This window comes from Boleophthalmus pectinirostris, unplaced genomic scaffold (genome assembly GCF_026225935.1).
Source record: "Boleophthalmus pectinirostris isolate CB_2022bp ecotype Guang Dong unplaced genomic scaffold, ASM2622593v1 HiC_scaffold_16, whole genome shotgun sequence".
In the NCBI taxonomy this organism is placed as follows: domain Eukaryota; kingdom Metazoa; phylum Chordata; class Actinopteri; order Gobiiformes; family Gobiidae; genus Boleophthalmus; species Boleophthalmus pectinirostris.
The window spans coordinates 9,411,609-9,434,820 of record NW_026571095.1 but is presented as its reverse complement, the minus strand read 5'-3'; the positions used below and the strand labels follow the sequence as shown (position 1 = coordinate 9,434,820).

At 38.4% G+C, this 23,212-nt stretch overlaps 1 protein-coding gene across 1 annotated transcript in view; it reads left to right on the top strand.

The window, feature by feature from the left end:
• Window positions 1–23,212, top strand: part of agap3 (ArfGAP with GTPase domain, ankyrin repeat and PH domain 3) — a 262,903-nt gene that overhangs the window by 116,169 nt on the left and 123,522 nt on the right. Inside the window, exon 2 of the mRNA XM_055152051.1 lies at window positions 18,689–18,747. Within this exon, the coding sequence (XP_055008026.1) occupies window positions 18,689–18,747 (59 nt within the window). The remainder of the gene's footprint in view (window positions 1–18,688; window positions 18,748–23,212) is intronic.

The following is a 23,212-nucleotide window of genomic DNA, read 5'->3' as shown; positions in this document are numbered from 1 at the left end:
AAGAGCCCAGCTTATGGCAACTCATAGCCAATCGTTTCAGGAGGAAAGAGCAGACACACAGTGGCAAATGTGAAGTGCAGCAATCCCAAAGTAAAAGCTGCAGCCAGGTTTCCCCGGGCAGCAATAATGGCCCCCAGTCAGTCACCATAGAGACTCTGGCAGACATCAGCAACCACAAAGGTCAAGGTAAGATCTCCAGAGTGCTCAGTTTATTCCTGAGTTTCATTCTCCCACCATTACTACCCCCATTTACTTCACAGAAAGTTATAGCCCGTGTGAAACGCGGAAGTGTGCTTTTTTAGGGGGGCAGGCAAATGAGAACCACATGGAGAAATGCAAGGCTGGATGACTTTCAAATACGACTGGTTTCTTACAGTCTGCTTGGAATGTCTATTTTGGGGTAGTCCAGATTTGCCAGTGTTTTTCATGTGTGAGCTGGATTTGTAAGCACTAACACAGCATTACTTGCACACATTTTTAGAAGTTAATGAAAAGACAGTGGTCCAGCGGCTGTTGTGTTTAGACCCAGACTAGTGCTGCTGACTGCTGTGGTGTAGTGCATCAGAGCAATAGTAGTGGGGCAGTTAGTGGCTGTAGTGAGGATGCGCTTGGCAGAGAGCTGAGCTAAATGAACAGGCTTACATGTCTAATGATGGAGGAAGACGAGGACAGCATAAGCACTGTGTTTAATGGTTAACTCTGACAGTACATGCTTTTCTCACAGTAGCCTGGAAAGGAGGGAAATATTTGTAACTATGTGATTTAATTGCTGTCATTTGGTATGTTTTCAGCTTCTGATTTCACACCTTTTCCTGTGGCTCTCATTAGTTGTCCCTGACAGCTAAATGACTTGGCTAATGCTGGCTTGCACTTGCATAGCATTTATCCTCATTAGGACACCCTTTGAACCATCAGTACACAAGTTCAATTTCTCCTGCCACATCAGGATTTTAATAGTTTCGTAGGTCAACTTTGTTGCTCCCTGGCTTTGTTTGTGTTCACACGTGTCACGTTGTCAAGGAAACCTGTCTCTTCAGGCCACTGTGCTAAGTGCTATTTGTCCATGCACTCTGCAGCGTTGACTCACTCTGCATTAGGAATGTAGGTGTGCCGATCACAGTGTAGCAAGGTGCTGGGTGCCCTGGGCGGGACTCTGCGCCTGTTGCTACCTGCCTAAGTGTTTGCTGCTAAATTAACTCCACAAAGTCTCTTGTCAGCTTTGAATACACATGTAGACCAAAGGAGGTGTAGTCTGTGGATGATGTAGTTGTCCTACTTGCTCAAATTGATATTTTTGTTAATGTAGTATAGCCTCAGGACAAGGCATATGCACGACTGCTAAGTGCCACTTAAAGTTCGACTCTGGTCGTACAACTACATTTAACTTGTAAATGTAGAAGTGCAATTTGTAAGTTTTCTAGTCAAGGATCAAACGGCTGCTTGTCTTGTTGTGATTTTAATGCTTTTCTGAGAATATTTCACAGCATGAAACTAAACTTCTTGCATAAATTGTTTGCTGTAAAAAAAATTCTATAGACTCCCATGTGCACACAAAACCTTCAGCAGTTAATTTCATTTTCTTATTTCTTAGCTCTCTTCAGCATTACTTTGTCGAGTCTTCTTTTATCACTCCTGCTTTGTCTCCCCAGCTGCAGGTGTTGACAATCCACTGACAGGAATCAATTAAGAGCTGAAACTACCCAATAAACCCACCTTTACAAGCTAGCTTCAGACAAAATCCCTGAAACTATTGCCTATTCTCAGTGAGTATCTCTGGAGTACCTTTTTATACCCAGCACCTCAGGCACTTTCAAATGAGTGACCACTGAATACACATCCATGGTCTGCCTGCTAGGGCCATACATTCCCCCGAGTTACGAAGCTTAGGTTTTGTCAAAGAAAGTCGGTGAGTGAATTTGAGGTACGCAGACACGACTGACCCTGCCCCCACCTGTAGATCACCAGTCATGCTCGGAGATCCGTGAGGGATCAGTGGATGCAGGCTGCTGTAGGTGGGGTGGGTCGGGGGGCTCTTCCTGGGGTTGCAGAAGGTGGAGGAGGGGCATGAAGTCAGGAGATGTCTGTGGGTTAATAAAGTCATGGGAATAAGGGTGCAGAAAGAATTTGGTGCACAGTAAGAAATGGCAAAGACGGGATATTTTAAAGCTGGAGTTTGGAATGAATCCTAATCCTGACAGAGTTTTCATAAGAATATAGTCTGCTGTATTGCATCAACTTATATTTTCTGACACCATTGTTCCCCCTAGTTCATTTAAATGTGGATAGTGCAAATACCAGCAACATTGTGTATCTTAAGTTTATGATTATTCAAATTGAAGTGTTATATTTTTCAAGTTGCACTATGTAAATTTTCTGGTGGTGCGTACTCTACCTGTTTGTCCCCATGGAGATGCTATCAATTTGTCTGGAATGTTCCACTGTATGGTCTTAAATACATCCATGCTGATGAGCAGGTGGCAGCGACAGGGCAAATTCCAGACCGTATCCGTGTAGAGGCAAACCTGCTTTTATCATGAATGCATATTTTAGGTATAGGTATCTTTGAAAGAAGGATTGCTAGTTTACTGCAATAAATCATTGGAGTTACCTACACTATGTTGTTTATTGGTGTGCTTTAGATGAGGTTAAACTGTAAACTACAAAATGTAAAAAAATCTTTAGAGATCCTGCATTATGCAAAATTTACTATTGGGAGCTTTTAGCCATGTTAGAATGTTGTTACCTCCTCAAAAATATACCTGGAGTTGTGTTTTGTTTCATTCACACATGTTTGATTAACACTGCATTATTATAGCCAGGCTGGCATCACCTAGTGCCTGTGCTCAATTTCATTTCTCTACAGCAACGAGGTCAGGAATCAAAATACAAAATCCTTGGAAGTGCGAGTTCGGGCACCAGCCAATCAGTGAAGAGTCATATATTCAGTATTGTCAACGATTCCTGAGATCAAGGATTTAAAGCTGGAACAATGAGAATGTTTGGTGAATTTTATCAAGGGGAAAGACGCTATTGCCCTTCTTCCTATGGGATTTGAGAAAAGCATAATATACCAGTTAGCTCCGTTAGCTGCGCATTACATACGTGACTACCAAATAGCAGCGATTGGTTAAATGACTTGCCTATCGAACAAATCCTAACACTGCGAGGTCAGACGGTTTGTACGAAGTGAAACCGGCTGATGAATCAGACTAGCATTATTAGGGTGTCTATCTTCAAACCTCAGAATGCTCTGTTCCACCTTGTGATGTCATGTAAGGGTAGTTTTGAAGTTAACAACTAGCCTTTACATTTTGCTGAGTAGAGGTTGGCAATTCCTGGGCTGAAGTTATTCCATGTATGGAGTTTAAAAACACAGTGGAGCACTTCTGGTATGACATCACAAGGTGGTGTTTTAGTTTGCTTGAAGAACTCAGCCTAAATGTGCAGAGTTCGTGTGTTCAACATATGTGAATGAAGTAAAACACAGCTCCAAGTACTAGTACATTTGCGACGAGGAAAGAACATTATAACATAGATCAGAAAATAGTGTAATATGGGCCCTTTAACCATTTCTATTGCACTGTAGACCCTTTAAGCTTATGTAACTCTATAGCTCGTTTCCTTTTCAATTGCTCCAAATTGTATGTATTACGAATGAGTGACTGACAAAACAACATGGCAGTACCGTATATTTAGCCTTCTACCTTATCATCACCTGCTAATAGGGGTCCACCGCCATTGCACTAAACCACCATGATGAAAAGATGTAAGGTATCTCAGTTCAACAGCAGTCAGAAAGCAGCCCAGAGATGTTCCCTTATTCTAATTCGCTCCGACTCGCCAGTATCTATGAAAGGCTCTTTATTATGCAGAATTTCCTCTTGTGAGCTTTAAACCATGTGAGAATGCTGTTACCTTCTCAAAAACATACTCAGAGTTGCGTTTTGTTTCATTCACACGTTTGAGGAACCCTTTATTATTAGCTTGTCTACATCTCCAAAGCCCCAAATGCTCTATTCCACCTTGTGATGTCATGTAGTGGTAGTTTTCAAGATAACAGCTACCCTTTTTGTTTTGTTTAGTAGACATTTGCAATTCCAGGGTCGAAATTATCCAAATGATTCTAGTGAACACGTATGGAGTTTAAAAACACAGTGGAGCACTTCCTGTATTACCACATGACATCACAAGGTGTTTTGAGAGGAGAACTCAGCCTAAATATGCAGGGTGTGTTTGTTAATCATGTGTGAATGAAACAAAACACAACTCCAGATATGTTTTCGATGAGGAAACATTATTACATAGATCAGAAAATTGGAATCGGAATATGGGCCCTTTAAAGAGTTTACGTAAAATTCCCAGCGTGATCCTTTTCCCCTTTTAACTCTGAACTGACTGAAAATATATTCATAGCGATTTAAATTCCCTTTTTACTCTGTTCTCCTTGCATTTTACTTCACGCAAACCACTGCCAATTTATTTCTCCGTCAAACTCGGACTGTGTAAGAAACGGACCATTTGAAAACGATATGAATTATGCATCTGATCTTCACAGCAGCCGTGTTGGATTTTGAAAGATATATGGATGACAAAGATGGCCCCGTGATAATGTCGTCTCACTAAGGGGAAATTGCAAGATGTTGAAAATACACCTAACTTTGAAAAGTCTTACAAGAAGCAATAAGTTACACTATCTGTCATGGCAAAATGTCACATGTCCCATTACTATGCCATATTGTATTTCTTCAAAGAATGTTACAAGATGCTTTTTAAAGTTGCGTCAAGGTTAAGGTTACATTTATCCTTATGTGGTGAACTAATGGTGTGTGGTTATTGACAATTTCAAGATTTTAAAGGTCATGTATTATGCAAAATTCACTGTGTAAGCTTTAAGATTTGTTATAATGTTGTTACTTCCTCAAAAGCATGTTGCTTTGTTTCATTCACACGTGTTTGAGTAATCCTTTATTTTTAGTCTGTTTACATCTCCAAAGCTCAAAACGCTCTGTTCCACGTGATGTCATGAATATAGTTTCCATGTTAACAGCTACTTTTTCACCTTTTGTTCAGTAGAGATTGGCAATTCCAGGGCTAAAATCATCCAAATGATTCTAGTGAAGGTGCATGGAGTTTAAAAGCACAGTGAGCACTTCCTGTATTACTACATGACATCACAAGGTGGAACGGTGTGTTTGAGAGCCTAAATATTCAGGGTCTGTGTGTTAAACATGTGTGAATGAAACAAAACAAAACTCCAGATATGTTTTTGATGAGAATACATTATAACGTAGATCAAAAAATAGCATAATATGGGCCCGCAAATAAATAAATAAATAGTCTGTAACTGATGCTGTTTTTCTACTTTTTATGTCAAAAATTAGTGAATTGTTTAGTATTATTTCATATAATTAATGTAATCCCCTTTTGCATCCCTTTCATAACTTTGAATGTGCTTAATTACATTGTTTGTTTACATTGCTGCTGCTAGTTTCGTTGGCAGGCATGTTCACCCCTCAGCTAATCAAAACTTGGAAAAACATTGAAATTGAAAGGAGTAAAATCCAAACAGCAAAACAAGATACACCAAATCCTAACAAATGGATGAAGCGTACTCCAAATATTCAAAATATTGTTAGTATGCTGTAATTAATGGCAGGGTTAGTTCCATTTACTAAAGTTATGTACTAATATTATTCATAGGTTTTCCATGTCAGTTTGAAATGAATTATTGACTCTGATTAATCACTAAATACATCATTTTAATCTGTATTTTGAACTTCTGATTATCTAGTTTGATCACTGACTAAAACACGCCCAGATGAAGTTTTAATAATAGCTATTTGTCTCCGTGCTAATGATGCTTGTCAGAAAGTCAGACATGAAAACATAACCCATGGTTTTGAGCTCCCCACGATCACATTACCAGCCTTATCATTAGCTTGTATAACACAATCAGAGCAACTGCGTTTGTTGAAAATCCAAGAATCGATGCTTGTTTGTAGATAAACTAAAGCTTTAAGATCTGTGCCTTTCAGGGTGCCATGGAGCAGCACCCAAATTACATTTTCCTCTCCCTGTTTGGAGCTGATGGCTTTGTCACTTAGTCAGTCTTGACAGATGTTAGACATTAGTGTTTCGAAGCTTTACAAAAAAAGATTCTGAAACTTAGGAGTTTTTCGAATAGGGTGGTGCAATAGGCTTCAAGAGCCAGTGTTAAATTTTTTTTACTGGCATCATGTTGCTTTAAAATAAATGTCTATAAAGAGTATTAACCAAAACATAAAAAAGGAAGAGTCGTGGAACAACCTGATGTGCTGTTGAGTGACTACTGCTAGATACATTTATTGCACTATTGTGTATGAATACGTTAAATACATTTAGTTTTAGCATTCAGCTAACTAAACATTCTGTGACAACATGATCCAGTGCTAACTATGTTTAGTACTGTGGTAATGGTACTATTTCAATACTAAATATTTTGGTAACATGTCTTAATTTCTTGTCAAACGAGGGGTGTGCATTGCTATGAGTCTGACAGTACAATTACAATCAATCAGTTTTTAATTTCAATCAATTTTATTTTTCCACAGTGTCAAATCATAATCCCTCAAAGGCACACATCCACACGTACATGCAACATGTACATACAATTAACATATTCACTATGTGTGGCCATATGTGTCAACTATGAAAAAAACTGGACTCCCACTATGTGTCGTGATATGCATATTACGCTACGATATATCACAATATTAAAACAAAGGATTCTATATTGCAATTTATCAATAATTACTTCTAATAATATAATTAAGTACACCTTCACAAGAACAAAATTTTATGTTATATTTTTTTTAAATCATGAGAACAATCTTACATTTCATTATTTAAAAAATTGATTCGGGGGAATTTCTTATTAATTCAAGAATTGTTCAATGACGTACTGCATTATATATCACTGAATCGCTCTTTTTTCTTACACCCCTATGTTGAACTATGTCAAATTAAAAGTAAACCAAATTGAGACACTTTTAAGAATTAATACCCTTTATTATGGCCAAACATTTACAGGCATTTTGGACATATTAGTTTTAGCACATTTCCTACAATAAATATCTCAGATGATGAAGAAAAATCAGGACATACATTTTTGTCCCTATCTCTCAACCTCACTGCTTAAACAGTTCCGTAGAGGATGCTATAGGCGTACATGTTAAAAGTAGTCCGTTGTGGAATGTCGGTTGACTGTGAGGTTGGCAAATGAGGGGGGTAAAAATACTAATTGCAAGCCTATTCTTACTCTGTAATTTACGGCGATGGGAACGCACTGGTCAGGATTCAAATCAAGAGCCACAGCGCTCGGTTGAGACCTCAAAGTTTTCCTCTGCCTTTGCAAAAACCACTCACTCAAATACACTCTCGTCTCTACTATAGGCACTAGGATTCAGCTCACATTGTACTCCCACATGATTTCGCCTCACTTCCTCTGCGCTGAATGGACAGTTTTATGTAAGTGGACATGGCCAGTGAAGTGAAAGACCTGACAAACAAGCTAGCAACTCTGAGTTTTCCCCCATAGAGGAGACAAAGAGACTGGTGTCCTCTCTCTGTTTCCATAGGCATTCTGGGACAGTAATGTGGGGCAGCTCATATTTAAAGAATGACGCCAAACGGGGCACATGGATTCGATTAGGGGTGTGCTTTGGGGAACTGGTGCACTGGCTCCCACAATGGCACAGAACTTTGGTACCATAATTCAGTGCAGAACAGTAATGTCATTTTCAGACAAGCGTAAATGTAATTTTCCATGCAAAACCCAACAAGAAATTCTTGTTCTACGTTTCTGTTGCCATGGAAACTCAAGTAAGATACAGATAAGAATGGGTAACATAATAAAGCATGTGTTTACTTTTCTGTTTGTGTACTCTGGCAGTTTAAAGGGGTAGACCGGTGTAGTAATAAGAGGTTTTGGGGGGACTACATTTACAAACTGATTTATCCTTATAGTCTTAGCAGTTGAATAGCATTCTCCATTCTATTTTAAAGGTGCATGGTATAACTTTTCCATTAAATACATTTCTCCTTAGAGATGTACCGTATTTTTGGGATTATAAGGCGCAATATCAATAATGTTGAATTCTCTCATCTATTTTCATACATATGGTGCACCAGACTTTAGTACACACTAAACAAAATAAACGGGTGACCCTTAAGACTGATACCTTAGCCCTGGCATCCACAGCCCATTGACAGATCGTGGCATAATTTACCCGGCGTTGCCTCCCTATTATGAATGTATTGTGAATGTGGGTGGATAATTTAAGTTTAGTTTTTTTTTTTTTTCCTACGAGGAGGACTGAAATATACATTGAGTAGTAATGTGTTTAATGGAGCTTTGAGCACATTTGTTTACGTTTTACAGAAACTAAATACTCTGCGAGGCTCCTGACTATCCTGCTCCGACAATCCATCAAGCAATGCGGCTTTGTACCTTACCAAAGTTATACTAAAACATTTGACAGATTTTTGAGCACCATGTACCACATAAAATCAGTTCGAGGTCAGTAAGCACAACCACAATTAATACATAAGGCACACTGTCGATTTTTGAGAAAATTAAAGGATTTAAAGGATTTTAAGTGCACGTTATAGTCCGAAAAATATGGTAACTGTTTTGTCTGGAATGTTTCACAATATAGCAGCAAAGTTTTCTGTCTTCATGGAGGCCAAGCAAGACCAAGACTAAGGTCAGATCTGCCACCCCACTCACAGTCAGAATGCCTGTTTTGTTTTTTTGTTTTTTTTAGGTATTTTTGAGCTGTAAAACCAGCTTTTTATATATATATATATATATATATATATATATATATATATATATATATATATATATATATATATATATATATATATATATTGTTTATTATTTATTTTTTTGTTGAGCTGTTTAATTTCATATTGTGGAACATTTAAGAAACACACAGGTGACTGACCCAACCAAAAAGTTACATAATGTATTTTTAAAGCAGCACCATTTAACTTTTGTTCTTCTCAGTAGGAATGCTCTTTTCTTTTGTTTAGCAATACATCATCTGTAATTTAACATTCCCAGCAAAGAAAGAACATCTCCATGGAGACGAGCAGGTTGCAGACCCACCACCAGAATAATTACACAGTGCGCTTTTAAACATGGCTTTGCATTGTACTTAACTTTTCAAAACCCTAAATATACCTGGCATCATCATTTACAGTCACCTTTCTTACACATTACACATGACTTTAAGAGATGATGATGTCTGTTGTTGTTCACTAGATACTTTGTCTGAGGCTTTGTTAGACTTTAATCTGTGCTTTATAACCTGACCTAACTGACTTAACTGGAACTGGAATGGGTGAGCTGATGTGTGCTGTTGAACAAGTCTCTCTCAAATAACATTACAATCACAGGATAGCCAGTATTAGTCAACAGTTTTTCAGTTAGTCACATTCACCAATTTGTTCAAAATCTTAGACAAAATCTGTTTAACACCTGAGTTATCTGACTATCTTAAAACTCATTAGTCTTTTAGCTTGCTAATACATGCATTGTGTCGACAGGGAAAGCGCTGAACATCCCGCTATACACACGCAAACAACACCCCCAGAGTGATGTCACCACAAAGTATCAATAGAGACAAGTATTTAACAGTATAAACATGTTTTGACTTTGGAACTGCACCAAAACTATCCACCCACAACACACTGAACTCTAAAATGTTGTAGTGCTTCATCATGACCAGCCATAGACTTAGTGGATGTCACAATCGCATTAAACAAGCCAGATACATTGCATTGAGTGGTTCTGAGCTAGTTTTCAACACCTGTCCATATCAAAAAATATAAAATACATGCATAAAAACAGACAAGGCACATAAGTTATGTACAGATAAAATATGTGTAGTACATTTTCAGTGAGTGCTTTTTTGGTTGGAAACGTACAACAATTTTAATAGACTTTTTTGCTATATGTTTCCAATTTTAAATTAGCTGGTAAGTAGTTCTATAGTCTGGTCCCTTTGGCAGAGAAGAGACTGACCAAGAGTTGTCCTCTACACTGTCTGGGACAACACAATTACCACTAATAGCACCTCTTGAAGTAGCTCTGTTTGTTCATTTATGGTTCTGACAAATTCTGAATTCAGTGGTACATCAGAGTTAAGACACTTAAAAATAATTAAAGATTATTAAAACTGGTTAAAGTTGGTGCCAGTGTCTGGGCTTTTTGTCAAGGACCTTAAGGGTCAATTTGTAAAATGAACAGAGCAGTTTCAATGTGTTTGAGGAGGCCTGCGACCATGAGATACAATAAGATAGATGCAAGAAGATCATTGTGTTCATGAATATTTTTGAAGTGTGGAGCGTTAGATCTTTACGTATAAAACGAAAGCAATTGAGACTAGTTTTGATCTTCGCTAAGTATTTCGTGTGACTGATAAATTTGACATTTTCATCCAGAATGAGGCAGAGGTATTTAACTTCATTGACTGTTTGAGGTGACTATTTATAATGAGAAAATTCAAAGTCAGTTTTTTATTTAGGTACGGACCATTTATGTACAAAATAGCGAAGTAGAAACACCAGGATCACGTAGAGCGGGTTAATACGAACATTTTAAGACCAAAACGACGATGCTCACAGCAGCTGTTACGGAAATAAGGGTGACAGTTGTTCAATGTAAAGTCAATCGGAAGCAGAGTCAATGGAGCCAGAAGCACCCCCATGCTCACTTCCTTTTTAAAACTCTGTGGCCAGTGGGTTAGGTACAGTATATCCATCTTCTACACATCTTGCACTACACAATTCCACAATATTATGCACTGAACTCTGAAAGTGCTCCGTCATGACCAGCGTGCCCAGCAGCCCTTTCACCCTTTCCGTCTCTGCCGTCCTGGATGGATAAATGAGGTGGTTATGCTCAATGATAAGGGAATGTGCTGTTCCAGAAGTGCCACATGTGTCACCCAGCGAAAAGTCCATTTGGTCATTGGCCTTTGGTGACATTTTCCTTCACTACACGGTAATCAATGCACTGGCCTTTGTTTCGATGTATCCCACAGAAGACGTGTAAAAAAAAAACAGGCCTTCTGTGAAATCAGAAATATGATGTGCCAAGCTAGTAACATTTGAGCTTGTTAGAGGAAAGGTTATACACATAGACTGTATATATAAATAAATGACAGAGCTTTCCAAATGGGAAGTGAGCATGGGGGCGCTTCCGGCTCCATCGACTTGAAAAATTGCCACTCCTCTCTATACCTGCTGCAGTGAGACTTGTGCTTTCAGTCTTAAAATGTTCGTATTAACCCACTCTACATGACATGTGTTTTTATTTAGCTATTTTGTCCGTAAATAAATTCCTAAAATGGAACTGGCCTTAAATTCTCTCCTATAACTGCTAGTCTTCTGAGCTTCATTTGACTGGAACTGAACTCTATGGGTGACGTCACACTCACTTAGTCCACTTCTTCATACAGTCTGTGCTGATATATCTACCATGTAAAAGTGCAGTGGGATGTCAAAAGATGTTTGCGTGACTAATCTTGGGCAGAAGTGATGACCATATTTGGGAAATGTGTCTAAATTGACTTGTGTTTAAACTTGAAAGGAAATGTACTAGGATATGCAATAAAAGAAAATTGAAATCATGTTTTGAAAGTTGGCTGGGAGGCAAATATTGCTAACATCCGTGTGATGTCACTGAGGGGAGATAACATGAACTAATAGCTGCATTTCCTTCTGCATACCGGAGATAGAAAATATGTACATTTGCATTGGTAAATAACACATATCCTGAAGTTCACATTTGCTGTAAACTAAAAAAAAAAAAAGGAAGAAAGAAACGTAAATATTAATTGATCTTTAAAGGCGCTACATCTGATTTATTATATTCCTAAAATATAAAAAATAGAACTACCGTATTTTTGGGACTATAAGGCGCAATATCAATAATGTTGAATTCTCTTGTCTATTTTCATACATAGGCACACCAGATTATAAGGAGCTTTAAGCGAAAACAAACGGACAACACTTGAGACTGATCTCTTTGCCCAGGCATCCACCATCCATTGCCAGATCGTGGCGTAATTCGCCCTGTGTTGCTTCCCTGTTGGTGAATGTTTATTATGAATGTGAATGTGGATGGATAATTTAAGTTTGAATATTTATTTCTATGAGGACGACTCAAATATACCTTGAGTAATAATGTGTTTAATGCAACTTTATGCAAATTAACCATTCAGTTTTAAGTTTTATTTCTGTAAAACGTAAACAAATGTGCGCAAACTATAAACTCTGAAAAAATAGCTCGCTCCTTGTGCGCTGATGTGGTTCAGCTTTTGTCAGACTTACTCTGCGAGGCTCCTGACTACGGTAGCCACAATACACTCCGTCAAGAGGTGCGGCTTCGTAGTTTACCAAAGTCATACTGACAGATTTTTGAGCGCCGTGTGCGTGCCTCATGAAATCAGTTTGATGTCAGTAAACACAACCAGGATTAATACATAAGGCGCACCAGATTACAAGGCACACTGTTGATTTTTTTCACACTTTGCAGTGGTCCAAAATTATTCTTCACTTACCTTATGAATTCAAAACATTTTAATTATTCAGTGTGATGAGTTTACAAGTGCTTTTCACAACTTCAGCTTCAGTCAGAGCGCAGTTTTTCTATCATGCTAAAACTAACAACATCTAGTATGCTAACTGCACACTTCCCAATTATTGGACAATAAAACGCAATAAAACACCTGAGTTATTTTGCCCTCAAAAACTCCTTATAGAACACTGTTAATAATATTTAGTTTTATAGTCTTAATAAGCTCTATCTGCCGCGTATACAGTATTTTCACATGTACTTGCATTATTTTGTGTATATTCACAGCTATTGTGACTAGACCGGTTTTCTTCATTCTACTATAAGGATACATTTCAGCGGGGTCACTGTTAGGTTAGCTTTAAACACTTTAATTTGCTCACAGCTGTTTTAGACACTCTTTATAGTAAAAAGCACGCTTCCGATAACAATAGCTCTTACATTGGAAAACCCCTGGGAGCATGATCTAATAGCCTTATTGGAAATGTATTCAGAGCTCCGTCTGCTGCGTGTGCACTCTTCAGCGGCATCGTCCGGGCGCGTGTCGGGACAAGTCTCTGAATGTGGCTCCCTCACTTAAATAAAAGGCTTCTCTGTTTTCGATCAGGCTCCAGTGCTCTCCACCACAACAAGTGAGTCTCCCCAAGCTGCACAAGCCTCTCTGTAAATAGGGGTCAGAAATAAGTAAATATTCTATGTGCAGGCTCCATTTGAGTCTAATTGCAGTGGGTTAAAAGGGATTTTGGCTGGCCCTTCTCCCATTGTGAGTCATGCTACAATTTGAAAGCGCTTTTGGGAGTGAAAAATACCGGTGTATGTTTGAATGGTTAGCGTTTATGCTGTCATTCTCCAAGCGTGGCCTGCAGCACTTAAGGAAATGGCTGCGACTCTCAAGGCTTACTGTAATAATGAGCATGTGTTAACTTAACACTTTTAATTGTTGTGGTTGGGACTTTACTGCTTTAGCCTAGCATTAGCCACCTACTTGTTTGAAGACGGTCTAGTTTTGAGAATGTTTTGGGGGGTAAGGCGCTGATCCAAGACAGGAAGAGGACTTTGTTATAATTGTTGTTGTGACACAGTTGTGAGAAAGAAGTATAGCTGTGGAAGTTGTCATTTCTTCGTGTGTTTTTTTTTCCACTTTAGAGGAGCTCGGTCTGGTCTTTCTCACAGTGATCTTTATGCCACTGGAAAATCCGACAAGTTGGATCAGGTCTCATAAAAGGTGTCTGTTGAGAAGGATTACCCAAATCCCTTTTTAGAGTCCACACCATGTTACAAGCCCAATATTGGAACAGCTACTTAAAGGCGCTGAAGCAAATTTTTACTGACTTAAACACATGAAAAAGAGAACTAGTTCATTTAAACAGTTTGAAGTGGTCCAGATTTATTTCTCATGCTTTCCTTACTTATTCACTGCAGTGATTTTATAAGCTCTTTTAACAATTCTGAGACCACAGTGGAATTTTGCCATGACAGTAAAGATAACAACAACAAGTATGCTAATCCGCACTTCCTGATTAGTGAAAAATAAGCACCCAGTGAACTTATACAGATTTTGCTCAAATGCATGGAAGAAAATCTGGTACAATCGATTATCGATTAATCATTAACGTTTTTATTTTAAAATTATCATCATTATTATTACTATCTGCACTACTAATCTCCATAAATAAATTCAACTTTACGACATATAAACCGTAACCACTCTAGAGCCACATCAGCCCATTTGAGATTATAATGTGTTTAATGCAGCTTTGTGCGAGTCTCACAGAAACAAAACTTAAAGCCTGGATAATTTGCATAAACCAAGTGAAGAAATAAACAGCTCTTGTGCGCTGATGCGGTCAACTTCTGTCGGACTAAAGGACATGACTCAGTGGAATATAAGTTAGGGTGGCCATATTTGCGTTTGTCAAAACCAGGACACCGTACGGGGGGCAGGAGGTGGGGCCACCTCATGGACATTGAGCTACTCTCACCTGGCAAAGCTTTTTCATGTTTTTCGGTGTCCTGGTGAGCTTTAAGGTCCCTGCCACTGCCACTGTGCACATGGCCTTCCACTTGTCTTTACCGGGATGGAAAGCGGGGAATTTCTTGTACAAGTCATCATTAAATGTGCATTTGTGCTTCAGCATGTTGCAGACTGAGCAACTGTTTGTGTCTGCTTGTTCCTTCTGAGTGCACAGAGAGCTACAAGAGCCGCTCAGTTTAATAGCCCAATGAAAGGTAATGAAAACCCGGACATTTGCATCACTTAAAAAAAAAAAACCCAGATAGCCAGGACAGTTATGTGAAAAACAGACATGTCCTGGGAAAAAAACGGACATTTGGTCACCCTACGCTACGCACTGCAACCTGCATTCGGCTTGTCGATTAAAAATGAATGTAATCGACAAAATTCTTAATGATCAATTATCGATTAATCGACTAATCATGCCCATCCCTAGTCGTAAGCCGGCCATGCTCCACGGTGTGGCAATAAAATAAAATAAATTGTCTCCATTGAGACAAGTAGAGGATGCCACCAAGTGTGTTGCATGTCAGATCTGCAGAGATGTGAGCCTGCTCACAGTAAGAATGTGTTTTTCATGGTATTTTTGAGCAACAAAAATGCCTGCAATTGATTTTAAATGGAAGGTAGATCAATTTAACTCAGTACTGTAGAGCATTCCAGGCAAACAATAATCTCAGCAGTCTCTCTATGGAGACAAGAAGTGTAGAAACCTCCGGATAGAAAGTTACACAGTGCACCTTTTAACTTTCAGCTCAGTTGAAGTGTCACCTGAAGAAGGGTAATCTGTTGTTTATGGAGACAAATCAATTTAACTAAGTTTTATGTGTATGCTACTTTTCTTTCCAAATAATTTCATTAACTTTGGTTTGACTTTAGAATGATTTGCTAGACGAAAAAGCTAATAACTGTTGTGACTAATGTGTCCCGTAGTTTCTTGGCTTAAAACGCAATTACTGCTAGTGATTCATACACGTATTATTGTGTGCTGCAATTAAAAAAGTAAATGACTTTGCACAAATTTTGAATAATCTGGAAAAGATTTTTTATTTTTTTTTGTTGATAGCTCACATTTGTTTTTTATTACACCAAAAAAAAAAAAGTTTATCACAGACTGTGTAAAGAAGTGGATTAAGGGAGTGCGGTGTCACCCATAGCGTTTGCCTCCAGTCAAATGAAGCTCACAGTGTCTGCAGTTATAAGACCGAATTTGGAGCCAGCTCCATATTCGGAATAGGAATTTATTTACTGTACTTTTCGCACTATAGGGTGCTCTGGATTATAAAACTCATTGTCATAGAATGGTCTATTTTCGAACTTTTTTCCACAAATAAACCGCACCAGACTTTAAACGAAAAACACAACAGTTGGATGGGTCAGTTGGACTTAGTTTAGTGCGTTCACGGTGACTCTGGGCTTTGTTCGATTGTGGCGTGTAGGGAGGGTGCTGTCTGGGACCGCTGGATTGTTGACGTGTTCGCAGTGACTCAGTTGTTCAGTTGTTCTAGAAGTGGCACATTGCACTCGCTTTTTCGGTTCGTTCCTCCGTTCCGTTCCTCGTCCGTGTGGAGTGATGAGTGTGGCTGCGGGTGTTTTTCTCTTTCTTGCTGTCTGCTCCGTGTGTGTTTGCGTGTGCTGCAGGTGCTGCGACTTTGTAGTTTACTGAAGTCGTGCTGGGACACCTGATTGGATTCGTTTATAGGGCGCTCTGGATTGTGGGGCGCACAGTTGTTTTTTGACGGGGTTGGAGGCTTATGAGCGCGCCCTATAGTGCGGAAAATACGGTACGTTCAAAGTAGCAATATACAAAAATACCAGGATCATGTAGAGCGGGTTAATGCAAACATTTTAAGACCAAAATGACGAGGCTCACTGCAGCAGTTACAGAGACAGGGTGACAATTTTGGAATCGATGGAGCTGGAACGCCCCCATGCTCACTTCCTGTTTGGAGCATGGCAGCTAGCGGGTTAACTATGTCCATTTACAGTCTCTGGTTTATCATCGCATTGTACTTCTGCTTGTGTGAATAACAATGTGGTAATGCCATGTGCCAAATTAGAAGTGACCATAGCAACAGAAGAACAGCTGATATAAATAGCAGGCTTTAATGATATTTCCATCTACAGGCTGTGACTCCAGTGTGGGAAACATTTAGAACTGTCTTAACATCTACTGTGTATGTCACTGAGACTTTCTACTGTGCAACTTTTCTGGTTGAGATTACTCGACTGCATGCTACCACTTTTTTTTGGGTTAGGGTTGCCATGAATGCTCCACAGTATGGCATTAAACTTATCAAATATTTATGCGCCTACATGTGTTTTTAGTGCTCGAAAATACATTGAAAAACATGCATTCTTGCTTAAAGGTGGACTTGCCTCTCCACAGATCTGACCCATAACTTGGCCTGGTGGCGTTGACTGCTTGGAGATAGAAAAGTATAATCCCAAACAGTGGAACATTCACAACTGCAATGCGTCTTTTTAAAGTGTATATGACAGGTTTTCGAAGGACTTTGTTTTGGTGATAGTTTGTCACAATTTAACCTTAGTCAAGTGGGAAAAAAGTTGAAGAAAAGTACAAAAAACACCAGAAGTTCTAAAATAAAATACCTATGTCATCAACACCGAAGATTCAGTCCAAAAAGCAGAGACAATTTACGCTCAAGGATTTTAAAATATTCCTTTTTTCAATTTTTATTTGTCTAATAGCTATTGTGCAATTTACAGCGTTGACCATTGGTAACATGTTTAATGGTTGCTTGGTAACAGTTATGCAGCTCTATATATGTCACATCTGCTGCACATGTCCAACTAGGAACTAAAATTATAACCTTTCCATATTAAAAACCTAGAAAAAAGTTGATATTTATGAAAATCTTATGGCATTAACTATATTTTAGTGAAATGAGTAATCACCAGGGTAGCCTTAAAAGTCTTAAAAAGATCTTAAATTTCATGTACCTAATTTAAGGCCTTAAAAAGTCTTAAATTATTTTGTCCAAGTCTTATTTTTTTCACAAAGGTCTTAAATTTCATTAGCCTATTTTTTTGTTTACTCAATCTTGCTGCAGTGCAATGTTAAATGGAGGGGAGGGTAAAAAAAACACAACAACGTGAAATAACGTAACATGAATGAACGTCTAATTTGAAGTATGCGCAAACAATACTTTAGTTTTTGGCGCCGGCGGCAATGAGTAAACAATCAGTTTCATCTCCACTGCCCAAGACGCAAAACTCTAGTTGGATCTGCTCAAGTCGCATACGTGTTTACGTCACATACATCACCAAGGAGCGTCACCACCGATCTGCCTGGCATGCATACCCAATCCAATTCCACACACTTTTGCGTCACCGTATAAACGCGGAATAAAAAGTGAACGCCACTTTTGTGTCTTCTGTTAGGACCATCATCATATAAACTTAGCCTTAGATTCTAGATATAGTACTGGTAGTTGGTTGGTCATTATTAGAATTAGACCTGATGTTTGGTCTTAATTTTCATGTTAGTGGTCTTAAAAAGGTCTTTAAAAAGTCTTAAATTTGAGGTAGTCAGACCCGGGGATACCCTGAATCACGAAGTACTGTATATGCTTCATGAAATTAAGTCCTTGGGTTTTGGTAAAGACATTAGACTAGGAGATGTGTATATTTATGCTCATGCTTTGGCTGTAAATACATCTCTTAATCTGTTGTGTTTACAAAGAACCACAAAAAATTAATGTACGAAAGAAGACAAAATTAACATCTTAGGATTCTGCTTCATGAAATGTTCTGATCTTTAAAATTACTTCTATATAGGCCGAACTATAGCTGCCATCAACCTTCTCTTGTGCTATTGAAAATGTCTACTTAGTGCTTTTGTTGTAATCAGTATGTGTGCTTATGTGTCCTGTGATTGCTTCATTCAGACAGGGTCTATTGATGGATGTAGAGGCCTATGACACTTTCCATGTCCTTATGTAACAATCATATCTGTTACATAATCCATAATTGTACCATGTAGGCTCCCATCTGCAGTGTACTTACCATCTTTTGTCTTTTTGCAGATTCGTTCGTCAACAGCCAAGAGTGGACATTGAGTCGATCGGTGCCAGAACTCAAAGTGGTGAGTAACTTTATTTTTATTGTATTTTTTTGCACTTTAGCTTGTAGTGTGCTTAGGCCAGTCACGATAAGTTAAAGGTGCACTGTAACGTTTCTAGAGGAGGGTCCGCTATCTGTTTCGTCTCCATGGAAATGTTTTCGCTTTGTCTAGAATGTTCCGCAGTATAGATTTAATGTATCTATTGCGAGTTAGACAAGCATGTTACAAGACTAGACATTACAATTCAGATCTGTAGAGAGTCGCTCCTATTCACAGAAGGAACTATTATATTTTTGAGCAACAGAAACACCAGTAATGAATTAATGCTAGATGGATATGTTTAATGTCATACCATGGAATATTCTAGGCAAAGCAATAACATCTCCATGGAGACAAGTAGGATAAAGATAAAGATAAACAATAGTATTGAAACCAAACTATAAAGAAGAATTATCCCTCAATGTATCTAAATGTACAATATTATTAAAACATGAGCTGAAATAAATAAATAAATAAATAGCAAAATACAACACTTAAAGGTACACTATGTAACTTTTCTGGTAGAGGGTTTCTCACCTGCTTGATTCTACCATAGATATTAATGTTTTGCCATGGAATGTTCTACAAGATGCTATTTCATTTAACTACCTCCATGGAAACAAGCAGGTGACATGACAAAGCAAAGTTACAGGTCACATCTGTGGAGAAGTGGGCCCGTTCACAGCAATAATGCATGTTTTTTGTGTAATTGAATAAATACGGGATATATTTGTTTAATGCCATACTGTGGAACATCCCAGGCAAAGCAAGAACATCTCCATGGAGACAAACTGATGGCAGATTTTCCATCAGAAAACTTGCGCAGTACACCTTTCAAGTAGTACTTAGTATCTCTAATGAGTCATAGAAGTTCATATTTCAACCTTCTTTAGCTCAAATCTGATCATAGTAGAGAAATATAAACAAACTCTTCCCAATAAAGGTGACCAAAAAGTAACATAGTACACCTTTGATCGATAAGTTGATATAGTATTTATCATGACAGGCCTAAGTGTGCTTTTTCTAATGAGAATGCGTTGTCATGGAAACACAAAGAGGCTTGCAGCAGGGATGCGCAGTGACTGACAGTTTTGGGCTAGACTGGTGACACATCCTGGGTCTGATCCCACCCCAACAATGCTCCTATTGCCAAAAAGCACAACCAGCAGCTCTCTTATGATTTAAAGTCCAATGTCAGAAGAGCGTGCTCCAGTATAATGCCACATAATATGTTGGTTCCACCTTTATTGTTGTCACACAGGTACAATAAAGCTGAAGGTATGAGGAGCTCAAAGGTGCACTATGTAACTTTGCTGGTGGAGGGTTCGCAACATGATTGTCTCCATGGAGATGTTATTTCTTTGCCTCGAAGGTTACACAATATATCATTAAACTTGTCTCGATCCATGGAGACAAGCAGATGACACTACCAGGCAGAGTTACAGGTTAGAACATTCAAGGCAAATCAATAAAATCGGCATAGAAACGAGCAGAGTTACACAGTGCACCTTTAAAAGGTAATTCGTTTCAAAACGCTGTTACCTTTGTAAGGTGTCAGGTGTTAATTGGCACTTTTAACTCAAGTCTTGAACATGAACAAAGAAAATGTGTTCTCAGAAACACGCTTTTACAAACTTAAAAAGAGTTCTTACAAAGTGGCGCTGTTCCTACTTGGTTCTCAAAAGCTCTTAGCTGTGAATTACTCTGTTCCTCCTTCATTCATAATTGAGTCAAACAGACTGGCCAAAGTGGATCTGAAGATGCATACCAGGCTAATATAACCACTGAAAGTAGGTATTATCTTTGACAAAGTCATGTGTATGGATATTTTTAGTAGGATTTTTCTAGTTTTTGTTTTTACAAGTTATTCCTATTTTTGAATATTTAAAAGTACCTTTTTGTAATTAGCTACTTGTTAAGTTCCGCACCTTGGAGCCTTTAAATAGAGCGAGCCCAGCGTGCTCGCCCTCTCTGCTGGTGCCTGTGCATCAGAGCGCACACATCTCCTCGCGCAGTGAGCCCGGCACTGCTCCCTGCTGGCTCCTATGCCGTGTCTTTAGCTTTTTATTAGCTTAGTCTTATTTTTGTTTGACCTGGTGAGTCCGGACATGCTGGTTTCATTCTTTATTTTATGTAGGGATATATGTAAAATCCCTCAGTCGTCCAGGTAGAACTTGAACCCAGGCCTACTGAACTTGACCCCACACTCAGTGCAAGTTCAATAGGCCTAATTAACTAACAGAAACTGTAAACAAGTAGGTGTGTTAGTTTCAGAGTAATTTCATTGAAGTTAGCTCCTCCCTTCAGGTAGATGTAAGGCAATGTCCACCAGCATTTTGACCAGAACTGAAGAAGCATCTTAGATGAACTGCTAAACGTATTCCACCAAATAAACTTTTGTCCAGTTGACAAACTGAATTTCTTCTTTTGCCACGTTTATGTAGGGATAATTTGTGGGTTGTGTTTTTGGTTCGGGTAGGGTCAGCAGTGCGCTGGCTGCTCCTACGGCCCTGTATAGGGTTGGCCTGTCCTCCTGCTCTGTGTCCTTATTTTACGTTGGCCAGCTCACCATGGTCTTTTCCTTTGTTCCAAACTCAGAGAAATTGAGAAACAAAACTGAATAACAAAAAAGTAAAAATAAAATGTCTTTAATATATGAAAATAATATGTTTTGATCCGTGTTTTGGGTCATAGCAGGGTCAAATAAAAAAATAAAGTAGTAGTGACATGATATCAAAATGTCAATCTTCATTTCGATACTAAGGAGATCTTGATACAGATTTTGACACCACAGTAATTACAAATGTTTAACTGTAATATTGATACAGATTTTTTTTCAATACTAGTTTTGGTGTTGATTAGTATCTGAGTATCCTTGTTTTGACAACCCTTAATATAAGTAACTCTGTTAAGCCTTCTTTATAAAATTATATTCATATCTTAATCAGTCAATATCTCATTCATCCTTGCTGTTCTCTGCTAGCGTGTTTTGTTTTGTTGTTTAGTACCAGTGGCAGAATAAGATGTGATCACTAAAATTATGAGGTATTCATCTTCCTGGTAACTGATGTAACTAACTTAAGCCAATCATAGCATATTACATTTCTTATTTGACTTCAGTCTCTTGCTATTTCTGCTATTTATTTAGAATTTATTATACAATTTCTCTTTGTTATTATAATATGCTGTGAGCTACTGTGTCCGTATAATTTCCCTTGTGGATCAGTAAAGTTTGTCAGAGTCTAAGTCTACATTCAGTCTTTGCATCAGTAAGCACATTTGACTTGATATTATACTTTTAAACGTCACCTAAAGTGTGCTCTGCAGTCATCCACACAGGGAGCACAAGTTTCAGAATAGAATGTGACAATTCAGTGACTTTTGGGGACTTTTCTAAAACAGACGACCGTAAGAGCAGCAAGTGTGCAGCTTATTACAATCCAATATTCAGTCTCTGCTGCTCTAAGTCAGAGTGCATACTGTGCCACTATTCACCGAGAGAACTTTTCTTTTTAGACATGGGAAACTTTTTATATTCGAACCATTAATGTTTTAATGAATTGAAATTACTAACATAATTTAAGTTAACCTAAGATAACTTCAATAAAGAACACTCAAATGTCCTTCTGTGGTTTAGAGCTAGTTCAGAGCTGTTTCAATCCTTGTTTAGACCTGGTTAATTCGAGTTTAGACCCAAATTAGACCTGGATTAGTCCTGGTTTAGACCTAATTTAGACCTGGTTTAGTTCTAGTTTGGACCCAATTTAGACCTGGTTTAGTTCTAGTTTACACTTAGTTTAATCCTAGTTTAGTCCTGGTTTAGAATTGGTTTAGTCCTACTTTAGACATGGTTTAGTCCTAATTTAGACCTTTTAGACCTGGTTTAGTCATCGATTAGTCTTAGTTTAGTCCTGGTTTAGACTTGGTTTAGTCCTAGTTTAGACCTGGTTGACTCTTGGTTTAGTCTTGGTTTAGTCCTGGTTTAGTCCTAGTTCGGTCCTGGTTTAGTCCTAGTTTAGACATGGTTTAGTCCTACTTTAGACATGGTTTAGTCCTAGTTTAGACCTGGTTTAGTCCTAGATTAGTCCTGGTTTAGTCCTACTTTAGACCTGGTTTAGTTCTAGTTGAGTCCGGTTTAGTTCTAGTTGAGTCCAGTTTAGTCCTAATTCAGACCTGGTTTAGTCCTTGTTTAGACCTGATTTAGTCCTATTATTAGCCTGGGTTTTGTCCTTGTTTAGACCTGATTTTGTCCTAGTTAAAATCAAATTAGTTCTCAAATTTAGACAAATCCTTACTGTCATTTCAGTTGTAGACAGTTTGAAGATCACAGCCCTAACAGCACTCCTCCTCCTCTGTTCCTCTAAACATCCATGTCTGCTCTTTTAAGTCCCAGTTAAAAGTGAAAGTGTGCTGAGACAACACTTCATGTGATGTCGACTATAGAACA